At 40.8% G+C, this 11522-nt stretch overlaps 1 protein-coding gene across 1 annotated transcript in view; it reads right to left on the bottom strand.

Moving 5' to 3' along the window:
* ANK2 (ankyrin 2, neuronal) overlaps positions 1-11522 on the bottom strand; it is a 154479-nt gene that overhangs the window by 30493 nt on the left and 112464 nt on the right. The window contains exons 28-32 of the mRNA XM_010002856.1: positions 9608-9832; positions 6423-6577; positions 5297-5508; positions 4259-4463; positions 2371-2467 (exon numbers count right to left, since the gene is read on the bottom strand). Coding sequence (XP_010001158.1) covers positions 2371-2467; positions 4259-4463; positions 5297-5508; positions 6423-6577; positions 9608-9832 — 894 coding nt within the window. The remainder of the gene's footprint in view (positions 1-2370; positions 2468-4258; positions 4464-5296; positions 5509-6422; positions 6578-9607; positions 9833-11522) is intronic.

Raw genomic sequence — 11522 nt, 5'->3', positions numbered from 1 at the left:
AGGAATGCATCAAGCATTGCACAAGGACTAACACATCTTGCCTCCTCTCTCAGCTACCACTTCATTTAGTTTCTCTGTGGAGGTGACAGCATTTATGTTAAACAAGATTCAGTGTGTGGGTGGAAAGTTTGACACCTGTAGGATGGAGACAGAAGTCATGAGAGGCCAAAGACACCTCAAAAGCTGATAGTGTGTACAGGGGGCTTATTGCCTAGTGTAGATTGCTTGGTAACAAAACCCACAAAGCACACCTTTCAAGTGTGATTTCTCTGCTGTTACTCACCTGCAGTTGAATAATAGTGAATTTCGTGCTGTGCTTATTATTAGAACCTTTAACGAGCACACGGGTTAAAAAACAAGCTGGTGACATTTGAAAGAGAGAAAGCATGTTTGGTACATAAAGGCTCTGCAGGCTGACACTTCCCTTTTCATGTGGGGGAGAATTATGGTGTGCTGGGCTCAGACAGGAGAGGCTATACATCCTCTGAGAAGCCACCATATGCTCCAATGATTTGCTGTCATACACCAGGGGCTAAAAAGCCCAAACAGATACTAAAGGCTTTTCAAAGCAGCAGCTCAGTCAATGGAAGGCAGCTATGCCTCAAAGTCTGCAGTTTAAATCACATGCATTTTAGATAAATGCATCTCTTTCCCCAGCTCATTTTTGGACAGAATCAATCCTACAAATAGGAAAATTGTTTGCCATCATTTATGATTTATCTAGACATAAAACAAGTTACTGTGAGTAGCAAACAGTCAGGAATCAGCTGATTCTCAGCAGGGCTCAAACACAGATGCACTTTTAGACCAGGGCACAAATGAAGGAATTCAAGTTAGCTTGTCCTTCAGCAAAGAAGGTAATTAATTCTCTGACTGTAAATACATGAAAAATCCAATTTCCTAACTTTATCAGTATTTAAAATCAAGTTTAAGTTAAAGAAGTCTGTTGAACATGCATTCAGATTCAAAATCTTTACATGGGACCCCACCTACATCACAGAATATTAGCAGTTGTTTCCTAATCCTAATTATGGCTCTAAAATTGATCACATCTACTACTAATGTGGGCTGTAATTCCTTAAACTGTCCCCCTCATTCTGGCTGTATTTCATGTGTAGTTCTGCTGGGGACTTCAGCATTCTAGGGACTTCATACTTCTAGGGACTCTCAAACTTTACATCTAGTCTCCACATCTGATTCTTAAATTAGTATTTTATTTATCCCTTTAAAGAGAACACCGCAGATAGCAGATGAGAGCTAAAACACACTATAAGGCCTCCCTCTTGTGGTCAGTATTGTTAAAATGTTTAGCTGAACTGGAAAGAAATGTACAGAAGTGAAGCATCCAATTTAATGGGAAGAAAGCAATTTCTGAATGGAGAAAGTATAGAAAAATAATACTAATCTCTCCTAATGTAAAAGCTAAGCTGTAGATTGGACAGCAAGAGCTGAACGAATTTTAACACTGAATAAATTAATTAAATAGCAAACCTAAGCTAATAGTAACAATTGGTCTGGGAGCTGAACGTTTGCACTGAAGAAAATTAATTTATTTTCATGGGCAAGTTCCCCAGTATTTTTTTAACTGTTGGACAAGACGCCCTAAATTTAATACTTTCCAAGTCAGGGACTGCTTCTCCTGTTACAGAGGAGGAGATTGTTGAGCATTTCTGTGACATAAATTGTGGACAGTAGACAAACTAAATGACACGCATATATATATTAGTAATCTTTTTCATATGAAATTCATTTGCAGAAAGACAGCAGATGAATCTCATGACATGAACAGATGGTTGGTAGAGATTCTTCCAGATCACAGTTTGGTACACCTACAAGCCTTTCTGCTTGATTTCTCATTTGTTGGACATTCTGGAAGCAAGATCTTTTATAAAAATATGTAATGAGCTACCCAAATAAGGGATTTGTGTTTCCATGGAAATTTGCATATTTCTGCATCTGAGAGACAAGAGATATTCAAATAAAAACAACATTTTAACTAACTACCTGACAATTGAACTGTTCCTCAGATCACCACTCTTTCAGAAAAATGAGTAAGTCATTAATTCATTTCTGGGATCACAGCAGAGGTGCTGGCTGCAAAGGACTAATGGCTGAGATAAAAAATGACAAGAGCATCAGTTTCTTTCTGCAGCCTGCAAGGTCTGTAGTGCTTACAGCTCCTGTACATCATCTGTCTAGTCTAGGAGGCTCAGGGCTTCCAAAATACTTCTCCAATTGGTTCTCAGCATGGACAAAACATCTATGCTCCTTGCACCATATAAACTAAAATAGGTTAAAGGAAATATCTGTTGAAAAAGGACATGCACTTGTAAGCAACACTGTAAAACTCATGTTTTGATGTCTAGGTACCTGGCAGACACATTTGTGGTGAAGGAAACACATTCATTAACAAAGGTCAGTGGTGTTGTTCCAGTGATGTCTTCCCACTGGGCAGGGGTGGTTCCTCCTGAAATGACAGATTTTTTAAAAAATTAAAACCAAGTGGGTCTGCACCTTTCTTTTTTTTTTTTTCCTAATAAATATTTTATGTTCTTCTGAGTTTTCAGTCGCCATGAAACCAGCAACTACCCCAGACAGGCCCTCTCCTTAGAGTCACATTATTCCACTAAGTCTAGGAGGATTGTATGGGTTTCCTCTGAGAAAAAAAAGTGCCCAAATGATTTTCAAATTATAAGCCTGGTGGCACAGCTCCAGAAATGTTACAAGAGGCTAGAATTTTAGGGGGAGAGATGCAATTTATTAGAAATTACTTTGGTTCATTTTAGACTATTCACATATGCAGGGCAAAATTTGCCCAGATATAGTGCAGTGAAACCTGTATTATTACACTTGGGAAACAATAATAATGTTACTAATAGTGACAACTACAATTTATGATTTATATTATCTGCTTCTTTTTCAAATAATTCAAAGACTCAGCTCCTGTATGTACACAACAAAGAGATTTCTTTTGCACATTGCTATGAAAATCTAGGTAACAATCTGTGTCTGGCAAGCTCCCTGGCAGATCTGGCAGCTGAAATGTGCACCCCCACATCATGCTGTACAACAGACAACCTTCTGGATTCCTATCAGCCTATGAAGTGTTTCAGCCCCCCTTTGCCACAGGCATTGCCAAGCTTCCTCTTTGGCCCATGCAGCTGAAAATGTGGGCACAATCTGTCACGCTGCAGCTGTGTCTTCCAGTTCTTCAGCATATGTCCCCGCCTCACCTTTTGGTGAAGCATGTCCAGTTGATTTCCAGCTACCTTAAAATCACACTCAGCTGACAGAAAACGGGAATAGAAGTGGTTATTTCTGTCTGCAGTTAGGAATATTTCTAAAACACAGACAGAGAAGTAAAGGAAAAACTTTGCATAACCAGGGCTAAGTCGGAATGTGTGTCTGTCCCTCCCTTCACACACAGCTGACTTGTTAGATACCTATTTGATTATGTTGCACAGTCTTCAAGCAAGCCTCAAACCAAGCTGTAGCTGCAAAGGAATACTCATTTTTCAGCTGAACCATTCTTGGAACCAATTTCCCTTTCAAAGTTTTCTAGAGGATCCTTGTAGATTTACTGTCCCTCCAAGAAACTTACTCAAATTCTCCTCTATTTAAACCAAAATTGTTTCACTCTCTTTGAAATGCAAATACTTCTTTGTTGACCAGATGATGTTTCTGGTATTTCAGCAGCTCCCTAACACCTTTGTATCACCAATTTGTAAAAGCAGCCATTCTCTGGTGTGACTCACTGGCACATCTCTGTGTGCAATGAGGTGGGGCTGCTATTTGAAATCAGTTTGAAAATGAAGAAAGATGCTAACTTCTAAACAGAATATATGCAAGCAGCTCATTTCTGCCCCTTAACTGAGACTGGGATGCTAATCACTTTGGAGTTACAGCAAGTGTAAAGGGTTTCTCTGCAATATTTTCCTCTGAAGCACAATGCAAGATCATGTCTGTACTGGACTTGCTCTGCTAGGCAGAGGCACGTTGGTTGTCAGGAAATAAACTACAAGGAAATTGCAAAATAGCCCAAACCTGAGATCTGTGATTATATTACACATCTCTTTTCAGTCCAAACGATGAACGTTATTTCAGCTAGAAAGTAGCTGTTTGGAAAGTAGTTTATTTTCACAGCCTCTCATGCCAGTCAGGTTTTCACCAAGCTTTCCATGTGTTTAACCAGTCTGACATATTCAGCCCACAATAACTGACAATTTCAAGATGCACATAAAAAGCTCTAGCATCCTACCTGTTATGCTGCATAGTAACCTTAAAGTGGGTGTGTCACCTCCATAACCATTCATGATCCCATCACTGGAGGCCTTGGGGATGGGAATCGTCATCGTGATGGGTTTATGGAACTTCCTTCTCCTGGGCTCCAGTGTGACTATAGGACTGAAGGTAGCCTTGTTGCCTAAAATCTTCTTTATAAGTTCAGTATGCATAGGTTGAGCCTTTCCAAAGGAAAAGACAGTAACAAAATAGTTACCTGAAAGCAGTTTCATGAGTATGTAAAGAACTGGGTCCCTGTGTTGCCACAAAACCCTTCAGTTCTTACACCAAATGGCACCATTTCCCATTAACATCTGCAGACAGAAGAACTGGCTGCCAGGGAGAAGAGACCTCCCTTTTTCAGCTTTCCAAAGCATTCCTCCTCTTCCTATTCCCTTCCCTGGTGCTTGTCAGACTCTTCACAGCACTAATTTAATTCACTGGTCACCTTTTTTTAATTCTTTCTTAGGACAAGCAGTGACCTTTCAGTAAGCTATACAGCTATTCACAGGGGATTTCAAGAAGCACATTCTCCTGGCCAAGGTAAAATGGGGATGCACAAAGCAAGAGGAGGGGATGGAGGTAGGGGAAAGGCCTCCCACTCTTTCAAGTAGTGAACTGTTGGGCTGCTTTACTTCACACAGAGGATCTGTATGTTTGATCTAGTTATTACAACTCTTTTTACTTGCCTAATGCCTTTCATAAGAAGCGTTTAAGAGACTGTTTTATGGCCTGCACTGATATCATCTTCACTACCAAAATTGGGTGCTTTTCCCAAGATCATAAAGACAGTTTACAGACAGGAATCTGAACCAACTGGAACACCCAAAGGTTTTCTACATGCCTTGACTTTTGCTTTGATTTGTCTGCTTGTTGGTTTGGCTTTTTATTATTACATTTATTAGAAGCATTCTAGGCGTCAACATGACAAGCTGAACATGCTGGTTCCCCATCCAAAGAAGGGGATTTCACCCTGGGGAGAGGGGAAGAAAACCTGACAACTGTTTCATTGTACCTGGAGGCCAACACGAATTCGTTTGGTCAGAGCCCCTTCTGGGAAGACTGCCTGTACTTGTGGCACCACAGTGCTGCTCAGCACCCCTCCCTCGGGCCCGATGAGGTTGCTGTCCTGCTTGACCCGGGACACCACCGCGAAGTACTGAGGGAAATCCCGGGTGATGATGCGGCAGATGCGCTTCTTCTCCAGCTCCTCCGGGGTGTCAAGCACTGAGGCCAAGAGGGAAGATGGTCAGGAGGCAAGAATTTTTGGTTGGAACAAGGCAGCCAACCTTCAAAAGGCGTTCCAGCTTTTGGCGGTTTAGCTGCGACCTACACGAGTATCTTGTAGAGGAAAAGGAAACACACCCCAGTATTTTAAGTTCAGCTAAAGCAGAGAAATCAAGGAAGGAACAGACAGCCTGCACAACGAGCTGAAGGGAGTGTAAGGCAGTAAACTCTGAACATGTTGACAACATCCCCCAAATCAGCACGTAAGCAAAGGTATGTGCAAGCCCCTTTCTGCTTCACATTGACACTAGCCTGGAGGAGCATGAAGGAAACTAAATCAAAACAAGTATCCAAGTGTGAGTTCAGCTTTAAACATATGAGTTGGTACATTTATTTTTGTTAAAAAAGAAAAAAGCTATAATAATCAATAACAAATTGTGCAGATCCTAGACAGCCCAAGGTCTTTCTGTTCTCTCAGAGAGTACCCATGACTGACATTTCCTCCCACATATGTAGCTGCTTGGAAAGGATTAGTATGCTAATTGCCTTGTTTTTGAAAGATATTTGCTAGGGAAGCTTTTTGTTTAACGCTATTAAATGGGTAAGTAGAAAACATAAGCCTAGCATCTATTCTCTACTTGGTGATGGTAGATTTTGTTTTGTTCCACTACTTCAGCAAACTGTGCAAGAGAAGCAAGCCCAAGTACCCAGGGCTTCTGCCAGCTCCTGGACTGAGAACACCATTATGGTCCAGTGTGACTCAAATGAAGTATCTGGAGAATGTAGTGTCGGAAATTCTTCAGGCAGGCCAGACACAAGGGGTTAAATAGAATAAATGGTAACATGCTGTTACCCCCATAACAGAAGTAATGCAGGAGCAGAGGACAAAAAGCAAAAGAGGTCACACTGGGTACCTTCATCCATCCCATTCAAGATTTCATTCAGTTCATCCTCAGTGTATTCACAGAAATGCTCCTTCCAGCTGTCCCCGTTCTCACTGCGCAGGATCACCAGCTCCCTCTCCTTCCCACGCAGAGCAGCAAAGTGGGGAATCTCCACAATCACGGGCCTGGCACAGCAACACAGCGCATTAAACGCACACGGGAGAGAGGAGGGGACAGGATTAACAGCGACTCTATCCAGTCTGCTACAAAGTGACCTGGAATTCTACCTGTTTTGCTGGAATTCTTTAGGGTAATTCTAAACTAGTAGGTCACTAACACATACTAGGTTTTTACAGGGACCCAGGAAGTGCCAAGTGCAGATTACAAAGTGCATTCACCTCTTTCCACAGTGTGAATGGTGTTTGGTAAGATAATAAGTGCTTAGTGAGAAATTTGGTAAATTGTTTTGCAAATTCATAAAAAACTCATGCTCATTTTAGGTGTCACTACTGTCTGGGTTAACCTGTGCAACTTCATTTCAAAGAGAATCTACTGTAACATATACAAATAGTGGGACAAATTCTGATCTCACTGATACTCGTGCAAATCAGAATAATTTCATTGCAATCCGTGGAAAATTGTGTCCTGTGCAAATTTTGTTTCATTGCAATTCTATATATAGTTCAATGAATTTATTCCTGATTTACACTCTAGGAGACATAAAGGAGGTCTGAGGAGATCATCTGGGTTTCTATTTCAGTATAGGAGATAAGAATTTGCCTTGTTGCCTCACAAGCACACATGAATATATGTATCAGTGTATGCGTTCATATATACATATACACACACATATACAAAACATATGTGTACATATAATATATCTATATTTACATATACATATACATACATACTCTTAGAAATAAGAGAGAAAATATATTTGTATATACACTTCTCTAATGAGAGGACTCACACAGGCTACCAGGTACGTAGTAAATGTCATGTGTTCTATTATACTGGTGGTATCCAACATATAACTTAGTCCATAAGTTATAATCATATAACATATGAGTTATAATCATTATAACGTTTAACCAATCCTTGATTAAAAAAAAATAAAAATCTTTAAAATTTACAGTAGATTCCTTTTGCTTGTCCCAATCCAGGTTGCTTTGCTACAGACATCAAGCACATAACTAGAAAGATTTCATGCCAAAACAAAAATGAAGGCCACAGTACTTGAAGAAAAAAGATACAAACATACCACCAAAACAAAACCACATACCACAAGGGTTGAAAAATGGTCCACTAAGGGTTAGGTATACAAAAATTTCAAATGATAGAAAGGGACAATAATCATGGGCATAATGACATAAAAAAAAATCATATTGCAGAAGGAGGAGAAGAATGGGGAGGTCAGCATCCATCAATTTGTTTCAAGTCTCTCCTACCCAAGGAATTTGGTCCCAGGAGGCCCCAGCTGAAGGATTCGGCTGACCAAGCTTTCTCCCTCATTAAGTGGGGGAGGAGCCGTAGGCAGATGAAGTTTACTGAGTACATCCAAAGCAGCAGTGAAAGAAAGAAGATAAATAAACTTTATGTATTTTTTGTGCCAGAACGCCAGTGCCACTGTCTGGTCCACAGAGTGGAATTAGGCTCTACACTGAATAAGGTTCCGTCCTAGCCATGACAATTTGGTGATCAAAATCTGCAAAATTCAGTAATTTAGGATCTTTCCTTGCTCATGGGAAGACAATGGGAGTTTTGGCAGTGAACTCCATGGGAACAGGATTTGGACCTTAGAATGCCTCTGCAAACAGCACAGTAATTTTCTGATTTCACTGCCAATACAGCCCCTAGAAAAACACTTGCAGGAAGGGCTCAAAGAGCTGACAATGAATAAAACCCTGCTCTATCCTGGTCTTTCAGGTGAGACGTTCTCATTAGGTAGAGAAACCATTAAAAAGAAAATGGCAGACATACTTAAGGTCAGTTAGGGTGTGACAAAGATAATGGGAAGACCGAATGTGACAGCACAATATTGCTTCTGCTCTTTAGATTTCTTTCAGCTTCTCTTTTAAAGTGACCAAGATTTGAAAAGAATAAGTTGTACAAAGCTTCTGATTAGCCAGTTTGTTTGCTGTTTCATACTAAGAGGTATCCTGTCTGCTGAAAGGACTGGTTGGCTTGCTCTTAGCATCACATTTGCAGAGTTTCAGAACTGCCCTTGCTTTTTTACCAGATAGAGCAACAGTGAAGTAGCCAAAACACACCTTGGATATGTTATCCTTCCACACTCCATATAAAAGCAATGGGCAGTTAAACACTCCCAATCAACTTTTCTCTCTCCCTAAACTCATTCTCGTGGAAAAAGCACTAACAAAGACAGTGGGTCTGATGACTGTCTGACAGAAGAGGATTTAAAAGCAACTGATTTATTTTGAAGCTGATTTAAACTATTGCTGTTTCCAGAGTCACTTTTTTCACCATTTCTGAATGATGCTGTTTATTGTAATAGAAGGGGTTCCTTCAATCATCCACTTTTGGATGCCACAGTTGGTAAAACAAATTAAGAGAAGTGTGGGTAACTGCTGCTTTCAGCTGAAAATTGCTAAAACAAGCTCAGCAGCAGACATAAATCTGATCTTTCTACAGGTTTTGCAACGTAGGACAAAATAAAAGGCCAAAAAAATTCCAGGGTTGTCCTATTGCTTAATTTAGCAATTTCAACCCCAGAAAAGTCAAAGGCACTGTGCTTCCCTGATAGTACAAATTACTGATAACACAAGTTTCTAAATTAAGCAGCTGTAACTTGTGTTGTACGTGTAGCAGGCCTTACATTTGGGCCTTGGATCAGTGCTGTGCTATTTGTGCCTTATACACAGGTCATTTTAAATCTAGTAAGAGCTGCCTTTTCAGGCTGCAAAGGGGTCTTTCCCCACTATAATATCACAACACTGACTAGCAATTCTATCCAAGGAAGCACACTAACCTCAGTGCTGGTGGTTAAAACAACCATTTCCAAAAGAAAAGGCGTAAAAAGCTTTGCAAATTGCTAACTAACACCTGATCTGTATTTCACATGACCAGCCTGTTGCTGCATGTCACAAACACCTTCCCCTGCTCGAGCCTCGGGAGAAGGAACCACTTCAGCGCCCCTCGCAAACAAGACGAACGCTGCCTGGACGTTTTCCTCCGGGCCACACGGCACCCCTTACCCAAGAAACTGAGCACCAGAAGGTCCAACTTCGATCAGGCGGCTGGCCAGGCCTTCCCCTTCCACCATGGGAGGCATGGTGGCCAGTCTGTGGCGCTTCACCAGCCGGCACGTCACCCGCGTCGGAGCCGTGCATTTCCGCGGAGGAATAATGATCCGCAGCCCGTTGTGCCTGCAGCCTCTCATGGCACCCCCACGAGCATCCACCATGAAACTCACCAGGAAGCTGAAACACCAGGGAAGGGGGGGGGGGGGTGGAAATTAGACACCAAACACACCGAAACCCCTTTGGTTATGTTCCACATACGTAATCAGCTACGTATGTAAACATAGCTCTGGCTCAAGGTGAGCAATCAGAAAAAGCCTTTCTCCCATGTGAAGCACCAAATCATGCTAAGATCATTTGTTAATTCAACTGACAGCTTCAATCTCAACAGGAAGCCTTATTTTGCAAGTGCTGCTGTTGGTAAAAATACCAGCAGTCGCTAATAAATGTGAGCACCTGCGTATGTACCTATTTCAAGTGAAAAATATCACTACTCTGTACCTGCAAGCATCTCTATTGTAACGTTGGCACTTTTAAAATACTTTACAGGCAAATAATCTTATTGAAGGAGATTACTTATTGCTCAAGAATATAAAGCCAATTCTCACTGGAGGGGTCGCTGGGATTTTTTTCGGTTATAATTTTGTAGTTATTTGATAAACTACAATTTCTACACAAAAAATGGGTTTGGATTTAAAAAAAAAAATCCAATTTCATTCTGGACTGAGTGGCTATGATTTGTAATACATCAGTGGAGCTAGCACCTATTTATATAAAACCCTCAACACATCAATATTCTTTGAAGACAAATTTGGATTCTGGTGAGACGAAAATAGCTACAGACGCTGTATCAGAGGTTTATTTATGGATTTGTGCATCATTCTGTGTTGCTTTGCATAGCAATACAATGTATCAGTGGAAAACTTACAGATGCAGAAAGCCATCTACAGGGAGTCATCTTCTAGCAGAAGGTAAATGATCTTATTTATTTCTTTTTCTTTAAAAGGGAGAAAAACATTTCATGGAATTTCTCTTGCGCAGAACTTTTTATAGTTCCATATATAACCAATAGGTAGATTTTGACAGATTTGTTACAAAGACTGGGGACATTTCTGGGAAAGGTGTAGAACTACTTCATTTTTATATATATATATATTTATTTTTTTTTACTGGTTTATGACTTGGGATCATGCCTGATGTGGGATGGGAATGTCAGGTTGCTGGAAGTGAAAATAAGAGTAGATGAGACAGAAAGGTATCAGGCCTGCTTCTAGCCACTAAAACTGAACCATCACATGGGGAGTCGCAGAAATGCTACTGAAGGACCTGCAATAGAGAAAAGCCCTTTACAACATGAGTAACAAACACAGGTATGTTTTCCACCGTCCCCTTGACCGCTCTGTGCAACAAACACTGCGCCCATTCATTGTCCACACAGCTACGAGTAGTCCCACATGCTGTAAAAAAACACAACACTCAACACACCGTGCAAGTCAGGAGAGATGGAGGATGGGAAGGGGCCACAAGCGCCAGTCGGCAGCACACCATGCACCACGGATGCCAGTCTTTCCCACACATGCAGTCTCCTAGTCTACTGCCATTCATATACCTCTAGGTTTTGCTTAGTGTAAAAGTCTGGGTAGTACAACCATTATCTCTTTCCTTAGAGGTTGGTGTTTCTGTGGTTTTAACAAAGGGGGGGGGAAAAAAAAAAGAAAATGAAAACATTTTACAGCTTTGATTCTCTGAGGTTTAATTTAGAAAAATGGGAGCTTCCTTCATAAAATACACATTTTTTTACATCTTAAAGCACAGATGAAAGAAGAGCTGAAGGGATATGAAATGCTCAGTTGATGCAGTAATGCTCTCT

The sequence above is a fragment of the Chaetura pelagica genome, unplaced genomic scaffold, assembly GCF_000747805.2.
Source record: "Chaetura pelagica isolate M959 unplaced genomic scaffold, ChaPel_1.0 scaffold1098, whole genome shotgun sequence".
Taxonomy (NCBI): Eukaryota; Metazoa; Chordata; class Aves; order Apodiformes; family Apodidae; genus Chaetura; species Chaetura pelagica.
Note: the sequence above shows the minus strand (reverse complement) of the source record. Positions and strands in the feature narration are given on the sequence as shown.